Genomic DNA, 17199 nt, shown 5'->3' on the forward strand with positions numbered 1-17199 from the left:
TGAGGTTCACCAGATAGCCACCTTCCCTTGGTCTCACAATGTCAGGGATGAGCCCGAGCCCCTTGAGATTTCTGACAACTCCAATTCTGAATAAGAGTTGGAACAACTAGACCAGAGCCCTGGAGGAACTTCCCCTAGAGCCCCAAGGTGCTGGGAGAGATTCTTCCCAAGGCCTTGACAAACAGATGGCCCAGGCCAAGTTGGTGCTTCCCCCCTCCACCATGAGAACTCAAGTTTCCAAGGAGGAGGAGGAAGAGAGGCATGACTTGAGAGATGCTACAGAACATCGTAAGTCGAAGTGGAAGGAGTTAGGGACGGAGCTAAGATGCTCCACCAGGATAGCCAGTCTTAGAAGCCAACATAGAAGGGAGTTGCCCTACAGGCAGGGCATCCCTGCGAGACAAGTTTGACCATGAATGTTTATGGGCAAACTGTTGGCAACTTCATTACCCTCCAGATTGTCTCTTCTAATAGAGACCTCAGATTAGTCATTCAGAGCTTGGGGCAGTCTGAGAGCTTCCTTGAATCTGCATTGTAGAATGGCTCGTATTTAGCATAATAAGATCATAATAGCTTGAAGCTTTGAGTCTCCATGGTGCTGATTGAGGAGGGGAGAGGTCGATCAATCCTGACACAAATCTTTTCCCTTGACCTCTGATCATTTGGTGGTTTCTCAGTGTTTGTGCAGCTTTTTCCCCATTCTAAAAAGTTGAAATGCCTCTGCTAAGGCTTAGTTCCTGGCAATAAGAGCTCTAAGCTAAAATATGCTGGTATTTTTTTGTGTTTTGGCACAGCCCCCTTTGCCTAGGGCCCTGCCCCTTTTGCCTTTGGCTCCACTCCTTTTGCCCTGCCCACCACTAGCATGAGACCCACAAGAGCTTCTCCAAAATGGAATTCGGCCCTTGTGTTGAAGGAGGTTCAACACCCCTGCCTTAGGGAGTCAGTCATTGGAGACTTTAGGATTTGAATTCCAAGGTCCTTGGTAGGGATGTTAGAGAATTCCGCCATGGATCCCAGGGAGGCCGAATTCCAGTGAATTCAGCTCCCTGGAATCCGTGGCGGAATGGAGCAACCAGCCCCACCACCCTGCGAAAGCCCCGCGAAACGGAGCCTACCTGGCTGCGGCGGCTCCGGCGGCAGATGAAGCGGCGGTGGCAGCGACAGTGGCGGCTCCAGCCGCTGCCGGGCTGCTGCGGCCGCAAATGGCGGCTGTCGTAGCAGCCACCATTTGTGTCCCTACGCCGGCCCGTGATAGGCTACGTATATATTTACGTAGCCTATCACAGCTAAAGTGGGAACGCAAATGGCGTAGGGGACGCCATTTGCGTCCCTGCTTTAGCCGTGATAGGCTATGTAAATATATACGTAGCCTATCATGGGCTGGCGTAGGGACGCAAATAGTGGCTGCTACGACGGCCACCATTTGCGGCCGCAGCAGCCCGGCAGCGGCTGGAGGCCCCACTGCGGGTTGGCTTGGCCAGCGGCTACGTGGACTGGCCGCGGAGCAGAGCCAGCCGGGCAGAATTCTTGGGGGGAGGAACGAATCGCCTCCCCCCGTTGAGGATTCCGGGGGGAGGAATGGATCGCCTCCCCCCACCTGCAGACCCCAGCGGAGCCAGGTAAGCGGGGTTTCGTACACCCCTAGTCCTTGGGCAGTGTTGGTAAATAAAAATACCATAATAAATTTGTTAGTCCTTAGGGTGTCATGAGATACTTTATTGCTTCTGCTACACATACTATCATGGCTACCCCTCTGGAAAGTCTAGCACTCTGGTCCGTCAAATCAATTTCAGTGATACTGACCCCTGTGTGGCAATCCTTGTGAAATCCAAAAGCTACTTTGAGACTATATATAAGCAATGTGGAAATAAAAGCTAACTATTCTGCCAAAGGACACCCATGACCATGCATGGCAACCAAGAACAATGATTTCCATGGAAAAATAGCAAACATGCCAGGGAGATTATGAATTCCCACCTTTGCTATCAACTATATGAGCTCAGTGATACTTTTGGTTCATGCTCGTGCAGCAGTGAAAGGAAAATCAGTACAAATAGATAAAGATAATAAACATTGCATCTGAAGAATATATTAGCAATCCAACCTCATGCTCAGGTAATAGTCATGTTGGACACTGAAAGACAGGAATTGCCATGTAACTGTTTTGCTTCCAATATACATGCCATGAAGCCAGCAGACCAATTCACATGTAACACCAAACCATGATCTGGAATCAAATGAGCAAGCCTCAGGCTTGTACACTTCTTCCTCCTCTCATGTGCTCCAGTTCACTCCCTGATTTCTAGTTCCAGGAACTATAGTTTGCCTTTGCATTGGCAAACTATAGATTACACTTGCCTACTAAACTAGAACTGGAAGTGGCTGACTCCCCACTCCTGGGCTAAGGTAAATACTTTTGAACACCTCTTGTGGCTTCCATTTCTGGTGGTGGAGGGAAATCACAAACCATAGTTTGCCAGTTCAGATCTAATGGCAATGTATGGTTTGCTGTGAATAAGGAACTTGGGAATCTGAGCACATGAGGGTAGCAGGGAGCGGTGAGCCTGCGACTTGCTTAAATAATGCCGGACCATGTTTTGGAGTTAAATGTGAACTAGAACAGTGTGAATTCTGCCTCTCCAGTGTTCGTCAGGAAGTAAATAAGAATATGTGCATCCATTCACACATTATGTTGTACATACTCCCAACCAAAATAATTTCTGGAAAAAGTAAGGTATCTTTAGTCTGAGTTCCCCAGCACCTTCTGCTGTGATACCATACTAACAACTACTGTGTAGAAAGTAAAATAGGAAAACCATTTGGGAGTGGAATCTGGATGTTTACATGAGTTGTAAATGTGCTGTCATGTCAAAGATGCTGCACCTGTAGGGCAGTTTGTGGTCAAATAGATGATGACTTGTAATGGATGCTGCATGTGACAGGCAAGCTGAACTGATCGCTGCTGTATGCCAAGTATCTTGGAACCTAGCAATTTATCTGCTGCCTAACAGCAGAGCTTCTTGGTTTGTGCAGCCAAAGTATGGGCAACCTGCCTTCTTTTTCATGGTATCAGCTAAAGCACCTTTATCAAAATGATATTTGACAGGCTCAGAATTATTTCATACTAAGCGTGGTTCTTAAGGAAATGGAAAAAAGGTGTTAGTTGTGTAGATGCAGTCCTTTGCATTCTTTCCTAATCTTTTCACAGTCACACAAAGTTAACCCCATTTAATTTCAACCTACATGCTTTTATGCTGGTTACCTGCTAATTACAGATATTGAAATCTCCTAGCAGTACAGTTCTGTCATTTACAGCACAATCCTATGTACATTTTCTCTGAAGTATGTCCCACTGTGGTCTGTGTGGCTTACTCCCAGGTAAGTATCTATAGGATTGCAGCCATAATTGCTCTTCCCAAGAATGGTCTACTACTTTCAAGGTATTTGTACTGTTTATTGCAAGGAGAAAATGAGGGTATTGTATTATGTTTTTGGAACAAAAAAATCCCTACACCTTTGGTGGCTCTTTGAGAGTACACAATGACCTGGTTCACATACTCACTGCAACCCACCATGGCTTATTAGCCATGGTGGGTTGCATTGCTCATGGGTGCCAGGTTGCCAACCCAAGCCCCCCCGCCATGGCTTCTCATGTCATGTCGTCTGAACCCAGTGAGGGTGGCTTGTTAACAAACCACCCCACAAATCTACAACAGGCCATAGATTCTAGGCGGTTTGATAACCACTCCAACAAGCCACCCTCACCAGGTTTGGATGAGGGTACTTATGTAAATCACTTGGCACACAACTGGCACAGGCAGGGTGATTGACAAGCCCCCATGGCTTTTTAACCACCCTGTGATTGTGTGAACCCGGTCAGTTTAATGAGAATCCATAGTGGCTTCTCTACAATGGTGCAACTAGGTAATTTTAGAACCTGGACTTAGGGCACAATCCTATCAAGATAGGTGGCTACCTCCGAACTCAGGAGGTGACTGCCTACCCAAAGCAAGGCAGGAGAGGCATGGGGGGATCATTCCCTCCATGCCTCTCCTGCCTTGCTATTTTTTGCTAGACAGCCATTTTCGGCTGTCTAGAGGCGGGGGGGCCGACTGGGGAGGAAGCTGTCATATGACACATTGGATGCAGTTTCGCTCTCCCTGCCCTGGAACGCCTCCCCGCCCTGGACCGCCCCCCGGAACACCCCTTTTCAGTCACTCCGCACTCCTCTTCCAAGCGCGGAGGATGGAGCTTCTCTGTGCTGCCTCCGAGGCAGCACGGATGAGGGGGAAGGTCAATTTTCCGGGAACTGACCTCAGAGCTTGGGCTCTGAGGTTGGTTCCCGGAAATGAGCATATCCTATGGCCCTCTAGACAGTGCCTAGTGGGCCATAGGATTGCTCCCTTAATAATCTTATGGAATGGGGAGGGGGCAGCTTTAGATGGCCATGTGTATTGCTTTAGTTGTGAAGCACACAACTAACATTTCTCTTCCCCCACTCCAAGTTCCAACCACCATTCCATGCTTTTAAACTGCTACTACATTCCTGAAATGTTAGAAAAGCAAAACTTCCAACCATATTAAGAAAAAATACTTTGAGCATGTGACGTTTTGCATTTTAAAGTCACTGAAATCATAGCACCATCATGATTACAGGAATAAAAAGGAGTCTGCTTCTGCTGCCCTGATACCCTCTTCACCAGCCACTCTCTGGCTGGTCATTTGGCTGGACTTTGGCCCCAAGGGTCCAGCCCCAACTTCACCACTGCTTCCCTGTAAATATGTACAGTTCTCATCCTAAACTTATTAATGCATATCAGGTTTAGCTGTTCTACATATTACAGCTACCATATGGAAGCTATTCTAAATTGCTTCACTTGTATTGGCTACTATCACATGGCAAGCTGTTTGTGGAGATCCTCACCACATGTTGGGGACATTTTCTCCACATCAGCACAAATGTTAGAAAATAAAGTTTTGCTCTGGCATGGATAAAATAGCTCATATTCCATGGAGAGCTGCTTCACATCCTAAGTTTGCCATACAATAACAATCACTATGTGGAGCAAAATGTAAAATGGTTTCCACATGGCAATATATATACATACAAACATACATACATACATATAGGCATGTCTTTTCACTGTGGGGTTGGGGGGAAAAGTATTCCTTTATTTATATCCCCCTCCCAAATATGAACTAGTGCAACAAGAACTAGTAGGCTAGTGACTTGCCCGTAAGGTTAAATCCTTTTTTTTTTTTTTACATTCTTTTTTGAAACCTGCAATAAATCATATGACTTCTGCATCAGTTTTGGCTTTCCACATTATAGACACACATACTTTACTGTTAGTTTTGGCATGAATAAATCCGCTGTCGAAATCCTACAAAAGCATCATATACAAGAACTTGGCCAAGTTTGAAAACTGTATAATTAATTATACTATCCAAAATATTTATTATTTTAAAAAAATAATCTACAAACAAAAGGATATCAGGTATGTACAATGGGTTGGATTCAGAGCATTCCAATTCATGGAATTCTACAAATTCCATGACTTGCATCCCTGTTTGCAGAAAGGGATATGATACTGTGGAGGCCTCTATGAATGGAAGTCGGGAGATATGCTGATTCACCCTTCTCCTTGAAGCCTTCCACAACACCTCTTATGCTGTTCCAGAGCATCTCTCAAGCCTCCAGAACAGATTTGGGGTGGGGTGGGGGGTTGCAAGGGGATGCAGGGAGAATTGCATAAAATCACTCCCCCCCCCAACATCTGTGAACAGGAAAGTTCTATGAGAAGAATTTGGGTCATGGATCTCTGGAACTAACCCAATATGTAAAATGAAAAGTTTAACAATACTACAAAACCAATAATAATAAAAGAAAAAGAAAAGGCAACACCTGTAGTCATTATTTTAAGTTTAAAACCTTTTCCCAAATTAAGCAATAGTCAATATTTATGCACAAAGGAAAAAAGGAAGGCTTTATCTCAGGCCTGGGGAACCTGTGGCCCTTCAGATGTTGTTGGATCATCCCTGGTCATTGGCCATGCAGGCTAGGGCTAATATGAGTTGGAGTCCAACAACATCTGGAGGGCCACAGGTCCCCCACCCTTGCTCTGTCTGAGCAGAACATCATAGCAGAAATCAGTAAAAACAAATTCAGCACTACTTAGATGGTTTAATAAAAAACATAGGAGTCTCTGGGTCATCAACATGAGTAACAACCTAGAACCAATCTCTCACAAAAGCCTTTGGCTTTCTCTTGCCCATGGCTGTTAATTTTTATGAAAAATACATCCTATACTTTAGCCAGTCCATGATCATCAGTAGGGAGCTCATTAGCTTGCCACTTGCTGGCAAAAGCTGCCTTTACTGCTGTTAATAAATATATAACAAGTTCCCTATTACCTGCAGTGAGAAGAACATGTTCAACAATATGCAACAAGATCACCATAACATCTTCTGGGACAGGAAGACCCATAATTTTAGTCTAAATAAGTTTTCAGAAGATGTGTACTTCCTGCATATGTACTATACTTAAAAACAAGTATCCCTTATTTGGCCACATCCTTCTCAACATCTGTCTGAGCCCTTTTGAAGTATATGCCTGTGTCTGTAGGTTATTAAATACCACCTGCTAACACCTTTAAATGCCAGTTCTCTCAATTTTAGACAATTGGAATTAAAAGGTTTAGCCATCCAAATGCATCCCCACTGTTCCAGCATAATTTCTGTCCTAAGGTCATTTCCCCAGTGCTGGAAATAACCCACAGCATCTTCCACTGAAGAATGGAGTTAAGATTTTGTAAAAGTTGAACCAAAGCCCTTTGAGGAGTGGATGCTTGTACAAAGGGATATGATCAAACTGGAGAGGATTCTGAAGACAGCTATTGAAATCACACTGGGGTTGAAAAGCATGGCACAGAAGAACAGAATGAAACAAGTGCATATGCTCTAAAGTTGAAATGCTATGTTAAAGAAGATGGACAGCCTATATTTACAAGGGGATGAAGGTAGGACAGGAAGCAATCTGTTCAAGTTGAAGGAGAGCAGATTTAAAGCAGATATCAGGAGTTATTTGTACAGCTTTACTGGCTGACTAGTTGCCCCAAGGAGTTGTGGAATTTGTTTCATTGTTAGTGTTAGTGGATGTTGAATCTATGTGGGTTTGCTTTGCATCTTGGGAATGATAAATGAAACAGTTTAAAGGTGCAATCCTATGTACATTTAGACAGAGAAAAATCCTACAACTCCCAGCATTCCCCAGCCAGAATGACTGGCTGGGGAATGCTGGGAGTTGTAGAAATTGTTCTGTCTAAACATGCATAGTATTGCATCATAAGAGACTTAAGAAATTTCTCTCTCTTTTTCTGTTGTGAACCTAGAATGGGGGTCAGCCACTGGAGACCCCAGGAGAATATCAGCTGCCCCACACCTCAGTTGCTGTCCTAGAAAGGGAGAGGAGCAGGGGAGTGCAACCTTGTTGATTCTCCTGGACCTCTCAGCAGCTTTCGATACCGTCGATCATGGTGTCCTTCTGGATAGGTTGTCTGGGTAGGGAGTTGGAGGCACTGCACTGCAGTGATTCTGCTCCTACTTGGATGGCTGATTCCAGAAGGTGGTACTGGGGGATTATTGCTCTGTGCCATGGCAATTGTGCCATGGGGTTCCACAGGGCTCTATTTTATCCCCCATGCTGTTTAACATCTACATGAAACCACTGGGAGGGGTTATCCGGAGGTGTGGGCTGAGGTGCCATCAATATGCGGATGACATCCAGCTCTCTCTCTCCTTTTCATCAAACCCAGGTGAGGCAGTGGCTGTTCTGAATCAGTGCCTGGGCATGGTAATGGACTGGATGAGGGCCAATAAACTGAAACTCAATCCAGACAAGACAGAGGTAGTGTTAGTGGGAGGTTCGTCTGCCCGGCTAGGTGATATTCAACTTGTTCTGGAGGGGGTTGCACTCCACCTAAAGGATCACATTCGTAATTTGGGGGTGCTCTTGGATCCAGAACTGTCACTTGAGGCACAGGTGAACTCAGTGGCACAGAGCACTTTTTCACAGTTTAGGCTGGTATACCAACTACGTCCTTATCTGGACAGAGATAGCCTAGCTACAGTTATCCATGCTCTGATAACTTCTCATCTGGATTACTGCAATGCGTTATATGTGGGGTAGGGGTGGACGAAAGTCACTTACCTTTTCTCGCAGCTTGTTCGCGGTGGGGGGGAGGCGCTTCACTGCTCCCCCCGCGAAGTTCAGGCCGGGGGGGGAGGCTTCCCGCCTCGCCCGGCCGAAATTCAGGCCAGGGAGGAGGCTTCCCGCCTCGCCTGGCTGCGAACGCGAAAGTTAAAAAAACAAAAAAAAAAGTCCCCTGATAGGCTACGTGACGATTCACGTAGCCTATCACGGCTAGATCTGCAAAGTCAGCCATGATAGGCTACGTCAATCGTCACGTAGCCTATCACGGGTGACTTAAAAAAAAAAAAAAAAAGCGCCTACGCTAATGGCGGCCCCCATAGGGAGCCGCCATTCACGTTCCCTATTTAGTCGCTGTAGTCTACGTAAATGTTTACGTAGACTACGGCGACCAAATAAGGAACGGGAATGGCGGCTCCCTATGGGGGCCGCCATTATCCGTACACACTTTTTTTTTTTTTTTTTAAAGTCACCTGTGATAGGCTACATGACGATTGACGTAACCTATCACGGCTGACTTTGCAAATCTAGCCGTGATAGGCTACGTGAATCGTCACGTAGCCTATCAGGGGACGTTTTTTTTTTTTTCCTTTTATTGCAATGGCGGCGGCAGCAGCTGGTCGAAAGACCGGCTGCCGCTCCCGCCCCGCTCGAACACCCGACGAACCGCCGGCCGGACCCGCTGCCGGGAGGGACATTCGGCGAAGGTAAGTCCCGTCCCGGGCAGGGGGCGGGGGGCGGGGGGGCGGAGGATTTCTCCCCGAAACTTGTTCGGGGGGCCAAACACGTTGGCGCTCGGCCCCCCGAAGTTTCGGGGAGAAATTCTCCGCCATCCCTAATGTGGGGCTGCCTTTGAAAATGGTCCAGAAATTTCAGCTGGTCCAAAATAGGGCAGCAAGATTGTTAACAGGGACTGGCCTGCGAGCTCATATTATGCCAGTACTTTTCCAGCTGCACTGGCTGCCAGTCAATTTCCGGGCCCGATTCAAAGTGCTGGTTGTTGTTCAGTCGTTAAATCGTGTCCGACTCTTCGTGACCCCATGGACCATAGCATGCCAGGCCTTCCTGTCCTCCGCTGTCTCCTGGAGTGTGCTCAAGTTCATATTCATTGCATCGGTGATGCTATCTAGCCATCTCATCCTCTGCCATCCCCTTCTCCTTTTGCCTTCAATCTTTCCCAGCATCAGGGTCTTTTCCAGGGAGTTTTCTCTTCGCATTAGATGGCCAAAATATTTGAGCTTCAGCTTCAGTATCTGTCCTTCCAATGAGCACTCAGGGTTGATTTCCTTTAGGATGGACTGATTTGACCTCCTTGCAGTCCAGGGGACTCGTAAGAGTCTTCTCCAGCACCACAGTTCGAAAGCATCAATTCTTCGGTGCTCAGCCTTCCTTATAGTCCAGCTCTCACAGCCATACATTACTACTGGGAAAACCATAGCATTGATTATGCGGACCTTTGTTGGCAAGGTGATGTGTCTGCTTCTGATTATGCTGTCTAGGTTTGCCATAGCTTTCCTCCCAAGGAGCAAGCGTCTTTTAATGTCATGGCTACAGTCACTGTCTGTGGTGATCTTGGAGCCCAAGAAAATAAAATCTGTCACTGCTTCCATTTCTTCCCCTTCTATATGCCAGGAAGTGATGGGGCCAGATGCCATGATCTTAGTTTTTTTTAATGTTGAGTTTCAAACCAGCTTTTGCACTCTCCACTTTCACCCTCAACAAAAGGCTCTTTAGATCCTCTTTGCTTTCTGCCATTAGGGTGGTATCGTCTGCATATCTGAGGTATTGCCTACGTATCTGAGGTTGTTGATAATTCTCCCGGCAATCTTAATTCTGACCTGTGATTCATCCAACCCGGCATTTCTCATGATGTACTCTGCATATAAGTTAAATAAGCAGGGTGACAATATACAGCCTTGTCGTACTCCTTTCCCAATTTGGAACCAATCGGTTGTTCCATGTCCGGTTCTTACTGGCCACGGAGGGCTCTGGGGAAAAAAAAAAAAAACCGCCGCCATTTGCGTACGCGTTTTTTTTTTTTTTAATCCACCCAGCCATGATAGGCTACGTAAAGATTTACGTAGCCTATCACATCATGTTTTATTTGTTTAACCCACCCAGCCATGATAGGCTACGTAAAGATTTACGTAGCCTATCACGTCTTTTTTTTTTTTTTTTTTAACAAGCCTGGAAATGGCGGTGGTGGCAGCCGGTCGGAAGACCAGCCCCCGCAGCTGCCACCGCTGGAGCTGCTGCCGGAGCCGCTGCTGCCTGGAAGATCCGCCCCAGGTAAGTCTCATCCCAGGGGGGATCCGCGGGGGGGGGGCAGGCCATTCCACCATGGAGTTTGGGGGGCCGAATGCACTGGCATTTGGCCTCACCGAGATCCGTGGCGGAATTCTCTGACATCCGTAGTTCACATACTGCAGAAGCCTAGCTTGTTGGATTTTGAGCATAACCTTGCTGGCATGTGAAATGAGCGCAATTGTATGGTAGTTTGAACACTCTTTGGCATTGCCCTTCTTTGGAATTGGAATGTAAACTGACCTTTTCCAGTCTTGTGGCCACTGTTGAGTGTTCCAAATTTGTTTGCATATTAAGTGCAGCACTTTAACAGCATCATCTTTTAGGATATTAAATAGCTCAGCTGGAATACTGTCATCTCCACTAGCTTTGTTGTTAGTAATGCTTCTTAAGGCCCACTTGACTTCACTCTCTAGGATGTCCGGCTCAAGTTCAGTGACCGCACTATCATGGCTATCAGGGACATTCAGATCTTTCCTGCATAGTTCTTCTGTGTATTCTTTCCACCTCTTCTTAATCTCATCTGCTTCTGTTAGGTCCCTGCCTTCTTTGTCCTTTATCATGCCCATCTTTGCACAAAATGTTCCCTTGAGATCTCCGATTTTCTTGAAAAGATCTCTAGTCTTTTCCATTCTGTTGTTCTCCTTGATTTCTTTTCATTGTTCATTTAAGAAGGCCTTCTTGTCTCTCCTTGCTATTCTCTGGACCTCTGCATTCAGTTGGATATATGTTCCCCTTTCTCCCTTGCTTTTCACTTCCCTTCTTTCCTCAGCTACTTGTAAAGCCTTCTCAGACAGCCATTTTGCTTTCTTGCATTTCTTTTTCTTGGGGATGGATTGAGTTGCTACCTCCTGAACAATGTTACGGACCTCCGTCCATAGTTCCTCAGGTACTCTGTCTATCAGGTCTAATCCCTTAAATCTATTCCTCACCTCCACTGTATATTCATAAGGGATATGATTTAGGTCATACCTGAATGGTTTAGTGGTTTTCCCTACGTTCTTCAATTTAAGCTGAAATTTTGCAACAAGAAGCTTGTGATCTGAGCCACAGTCAGCTCCAGGTCTTGTTTTTACTGACTAGAGATAGAGCTTCTCCATCTTTGGCTGCAAAGGACATAATCAATCTGATTTCAATATTGACCATCTGGTGATATCCATGTGTAGAGTCGCCTCTTGTACTGTTGGAAAAGAGTGTTTGCTATGATCAGTGTGTTCTCTTGACAAAACTCTATTAGCTTTGTCCTGCTTCATTTTGTACACCAAGGCCATGCTTGCCTGTTATCCTGGTGATTTCTTGACTTCCTACTTTAGCATTCTAATCCCCCATGATGAAGAGGACATCTTTTTTTGGTGTTAGTTCTAGAAGGTGTTGTAGGTCTTCATAGAACCGATCAACCTCAGCTTCTTCGGCCTCAGTGGTTGGGGCATAGACTTGAATTACTGTGATGTTGAATGGTTTGCCTTGGATTCGTACTGAGATCGTTCTATCGTTTTTGAGATTGCACCCCAGTACTGCTCTTCACACCCTTTTATTGACTATGAGTGCTACTCCATTTCTTCTAAGGGATTCTTGCCCACGGTAGTAGATACGATGGTCACCTGAATTAAATTCGCCCATGCTTGTCCATTTGAGTTCGCTGATTCCCAAGATGTCGATGTTCAATCTTGCCATCTCATGTTTGACCACCTCCAGCTTACCTTGATTCATTGATCTGACATTCCAGGTTCCTAAACAATATTGTTCTTTACAGCATCGGACTTTCTTTTCACCACCAGACACATCCACAGCTGGGTGTCCTTTCAGCTTTGGCCCAGCCACTTCACTCTTTCTGGCGCTACTTGGAAATACCCTCTGCTCTTCCCCAGTAGTATATTGGACACCTTCCGACCTGAGGGTCTCATCTTCCGGCATCATCTCTTTTAGCCTTGTGATACATTCCATGGGGTTTTCTTGGCAAGAATGCTGGAGTGGGTTGCCATTTCCTTCTCCAGTGGACCACATTTTGTCAGAACTCTCTGCCATGACCTGTCCATCTTGAGTGGCCCTGCATGGCATAGCTTATGGCTTCACTGAGTTATGCAAGCCCCTTCGCCACAACAAGGCAGTGATCCATGAAGGGGTCAAAGTGCTGGTATTAACATTTAAAGCCCTTAATGGTTTGGGCCAGGTTATCTGAAGGATCACCTCCTCCCATATGTGCCTGCCCGGACCTTAAGATCATCCTCAGCGGCCCTTCTCCGTGAGCCCCTGCCAAAGGAAGTGAGGTGGGTGGCTACTAGGAGGAGGGCTTTTTCTGCTGTGGCACCCTGGCTGTGGAATGAGCTCTCTAGTGAGGTTTGCCTGGCACCTACATTGTATTCCTTTTGGCACCTTTTTATTTTCCCAGGCATTTTAGCATTTTAGCTTTCTAGACTTTTAGCTTTGCAGTTTTAAATCTGTATTTTAAATTCCTACACTGCTGCTAGGTTTTATTGTGGTTGTATTGTTATATTGTGGTTTTAATGTTCTATATATTTTAAATTGTTTTATTGTGTGCCATTTGGTTTTAATTTTTGTGAACCGCCCAGAGAGCTTTGGCTATTGGGCAGTATAGAAATGAAATGAATGAATGAATGAATGAATGAATAAATAAATAGAAGCAAGAGAGATGTGTGGAGGCCGTAGTGGGTGTGACTATGGGAATTAGCAGCAGTCTAGTCTAGTTTCTTTCTTTCCAGTTCATGCTCTGCCTTTCTGATATCATTTTTATTCAGTGCTGCTTACAAGATATATATAAAAAACAACATTAATCAACTGAAAGTTAAGGCAAAGAATATGACAAATGCAAAGTGAACTCCCAAACTACAAAAACTACAAGAACAACAACAAGTGGCTTTATTTATTTATTTATTTAACAATAGCGATGACATTTACATTAAATAAATTTCTAAGCGATGTACAAAAACAAATCTTCATACAGAGGTCAAGATTACCTTCCTGGGAATGCCTGTTGGAAAAGCTATGTTTTCAGTAGATTCTGAAAACCCCGAAAGGCCAGCATTAGATGAAAACATCTTTAGAAGCAGAAGGCCAATACACATTTAAAGTGTTCTATACATTTAATGGATTTTCAAAGCCATCAAAACTCCTCCGTCTTGCAAATATTTCTCAGCTGCTGCTGTTCATAGAGAATACATTTTTCAGTATAATTACCCATTATATGTGCAATATGCATGAGGACCATAACAAAAATATATTCTCTCTAGGATAGGGGTAGGCCACCTGGTATCCTCCCCCACCCCGGTGTTTTGTGCCACAACTCCCATAATCCCTGACCATTGGCCAGGTTGGCTGGGAATATGGGAGTTGTAGTCCAAAACATCTGGAGGACAGCAGATTGCCTGCCACTGCTTTTGGACATCAGTACTATAATAACAATAGTGCAGCGCCTGCAACCTAGCCCACTTTTCTGCCTTTGTCATGGACTACAAAAAGCTTTGTTTGGAAGTATATTAGTGCAGTTTACAACAAAGCCCAAATGAACCTGTTGTAGTTGCGGAAATTCTGGACAGAAGTTGAGGACAGGAAGGAAACCTGCTGTGCTTACTACAGATGTGGAATGCAGGATGAATTCAGGGAAGGATCCTGCTTTAGAAAGGAAAAGCACAACATGCCTCAACTCCCATTTCCCTCTCACCACTGTCTTATCTGGTGACTAACACTGCAAGCAAAATGCATCCAGCACGTCCTGTGTTCACCTGTAGTACAACACTACCTGCTGTGTTGTGTGTGGGTGGAGAACTGTCACTTCGGCTCTTGTTATGTATCCATAGCAGAGGGTAGCAGAATGATCCTGGGATTGTTAGGTCAATCGAAATAAAGCAGGTTATGGCTGGAGGGTCCTCCTGAAGGGACTCTGCCATTCTGCTGGCTGCTTCTGTAATGACCTAATATGCTCAGTTATAGAAAGGGTAGTTAGCCAAGGACAGCAATATCCAGAAAAAAACCCCTCTGTATATGTGTATCATATTCAGAGAATCAAGTGAAAATGTTCGGCCATGTAGGAAAATTTGATGTGGGTATCTAAAATGTAAAATCACGCTCCAGTGAATTAGACAAGATGCATACTCACTCGGAGCCTTAACTCCCTTGTTTCCCAATGCAAGATCATAATCCTGCTAGAGAGGATGGAGAATCCAACAGGAATGTTTGATTAAAATAAATGAGGCATTCCCCCCAAAATCCAGCCTGCTAATGAATCCATAGGTATGCTCCATTTATTTCAACACAGCTAAATTCTGAATATATTAAAGTGTTGCTAAAGAATGTACAAGGCTATTTTCAATCTTTATTTTAAAGATCCACTGGTTTAATCTGGCTGGCAGCAACATGGCAGCATCCGGTGAAATTGTTCCTTGTTGCAAACAGAGTGTGAAGCTGTGTCAGAGGCAGGATGGATGGGTGGGTGCCTGCCTGCTGACTCCCCTCCTTCTGGCTGCGGCATGCAACAATTGGTTGCTGGGGAAAGGGGGTCCTTTGCTTGAGTGGAGTCCAGGCATGATGGATGGGTGCCGGGTTGCTATCTCCCCTCTTTCTGTCCACAACAGCTTCAAGAATGATGGGTTAGATTGTCAACATTCCTTGGTGAATGCTAACAACCTCCAGTTTCGGACTGGCACTGTAGACTACATATGGAGGGAATGGAATTGATTTTATGTAACACTCCTGTTGCATAGGAGAAAGCATGCCCTTCAACCTATTAAAGGGACATGCTCCTACCAGGGATCACTTTGCAAGCCCCATGTCTTCCACCTTTACCAACTGTGGAAAGCAGGGCTGGCCTTCCTATGAGGCAGAGTGAATCCCCCACCTCAGGTGGCAGAGTGGGAGGAGCAGCAAATTTTGTTTCCCCCCGCTCACCAGGAGGGCCCCCCTGCAGGTGCTGAGAGGCGGGTGGATTCTGCCAGGTGGATGAGTGCTGCAGGTAGGTGCTCTGAAGATCTCTGCCAGCTGCTCTCCTGCTGTAGCATTTGCCAGAGTGGGAGAGAAGAGCTGTCGGGACTCTCCAGAGCTGCTGCTTGCCTTCTGGCTTGCTCATGAGGATTCTCTCATAGTAAGCTGGCCATGCCCAAACGCCTGGCTTTGACAGCAGTTACTCAGAGCCAGGCATTGTGGGAGGGGTGTCCCTGGGTGGATAGGCAGTGGAAGCAATTGGCACAGGTGGCTGGATGGGGGAGACACTTTGGATGTGGCGACAATAGGGGGAGATGCAGGTCTAGGGCAGGTCTGGTGCATGTGTGCTCTCCCACCTCAGGCAGTGGGACAGCTTGCAGCAGCCCTGATGGAATGTTCTGCTCAACTAGCTGTGTGCTGCATTCATTTACTCTGCAGTAGCCTACCTTGCTGGCTTAAAAGCCAGGTGGTGAGGGGTCCTTTTGTTACAGATCCCATATACTAATATTAAACTCATTCTCCAAGTGTGGATCCTTATGTAGCCAAAATGGAACCATCCATAAACAAAACGGAGGTATCAGTAGGCTTGGGAAAAACCAAGGTTTGCAGAAGTGCAAACAAATCTTTAGAAAGAAAACCCTAAAGTGGGGAGGGGGACCAGAAGAGTTCAATGAGGACTGAGCATGCTCAGTGGCCACAGGATGCTGGCTGACTGGCTAGTTGCCCTGTGAAGTTGTGAAAACTGGGGGATGGGGAGAAGGAATGGAATGGAGTGTCTTGGGAGAGGGCATGGCTGGGTGGCTGGAATCCTGCCCAAGAGCACTCCATACTGCAACACTTTGTTGCAGTTCCCACTTGTATACAATAAAAATATAATTGTCATTCAATGTTATCAACAGTTCAAAATCTACTCCTGTGCACTGTATGATGCCACCCCAGTGTTCATATGCATGTAAACGGATGCATCCACCCACCCACTCAGAAATTTAACTTGTAGAGAACCAGGGCAGAAAGCTGAACTCTGGAGGATGACACTACTAGCAAATCATTCTCACAAAATGTTTAACAAGGCATTTAACAAACTAGGAACAAAATAAGGACAGTGATTTTCCAGGGGCAGGTACCAGAAAAACAGGGAAACAAGGACACTCGGAACATATGGGAAAGTACGTTCTGAAACACTCACTTGAGTACTTATTATTTTCTTGCTGAAAAGCATCTTAGTTGTCATAAACAAAAACTAAGCCCTTTTGAAAGGCTGCTTTATAAACATCATGCCCTTATTTGATAAGCAGACAGATGAAATTGCTGCTCCTTGAAATTCTGTGTTGTATTTGGTGCATGCTTTCATTGTCCTTCCAGGAATTATGATATATTCCTTATTCAGAAATATAATGATCAGTTCTGTTAAATCATGTTCAATCAGCTTGTATAATGACGCCTATATTTTGTTATTCATTTCAGATTTCAGAGACCTATGCCTTTCTACCAAGAGAAGCGGTGACACGATTTCTAATGAGCTGCTCAGAGTGCCAGAAAAGAATGCATTTAAACCCAGATGGAGCAGATCATAAAGGTAGCTTTAGTGTCAAATAGTGGGATGTAAAGTAATTTTATTCATAATATCCATTTATATTTTCTTGGTTTAAGTGAAGACTCATAAAAATTTTGTACACTAGAATGGTTCAACAAGTCATATCATCTCATTAATGCAAGCCAGAATATAGTGGGTCTCCTGCGTTCTCTGAAAG

The 17199-nt window shown here is 45.3% G+C and overlaps 1 protein-coding gene across 2 annotated transcripts in view; it reads left to right on the top strand.

Moving 5' to 3' along the window:
• NOL4 (nucleolar protein 4) overlaps nucleotides 1–17199 on the top strand; it is a 207321-nt gene that overhangs the window by 63692 nt on the left and 126430 nt on the right. For both annotated transcript variants that reach the window (XM_084848084.1, XM_084848085.1), the window contains exon 3: nucleotides 16913–17024. In XM_084848084.1, the coding sequence (XP_084704210.1) occupies nucleotides 16913–17024 (112 nt within the window). The remainder of the gene's footprint in view (nucleotides 1–16912; nucleotides 17025–17199) is intronic.

The sequence above is a fragment of the Heloderma suspectum genome, chromosome 4 (genome assembly GCF_057233095.1).
Source record: "Heloderma suspectum isolate Gila_16-S chromosome 4, 16-S_ref, whole genome shotgun sequence".
In the NCBI taxonomy this organism is placed as follows: Eukaryota; Metazoa; Chordata; class Lepidosauria; order Squamata; family Helodermatidae; genus Heloderma; species Heloderma suspectum.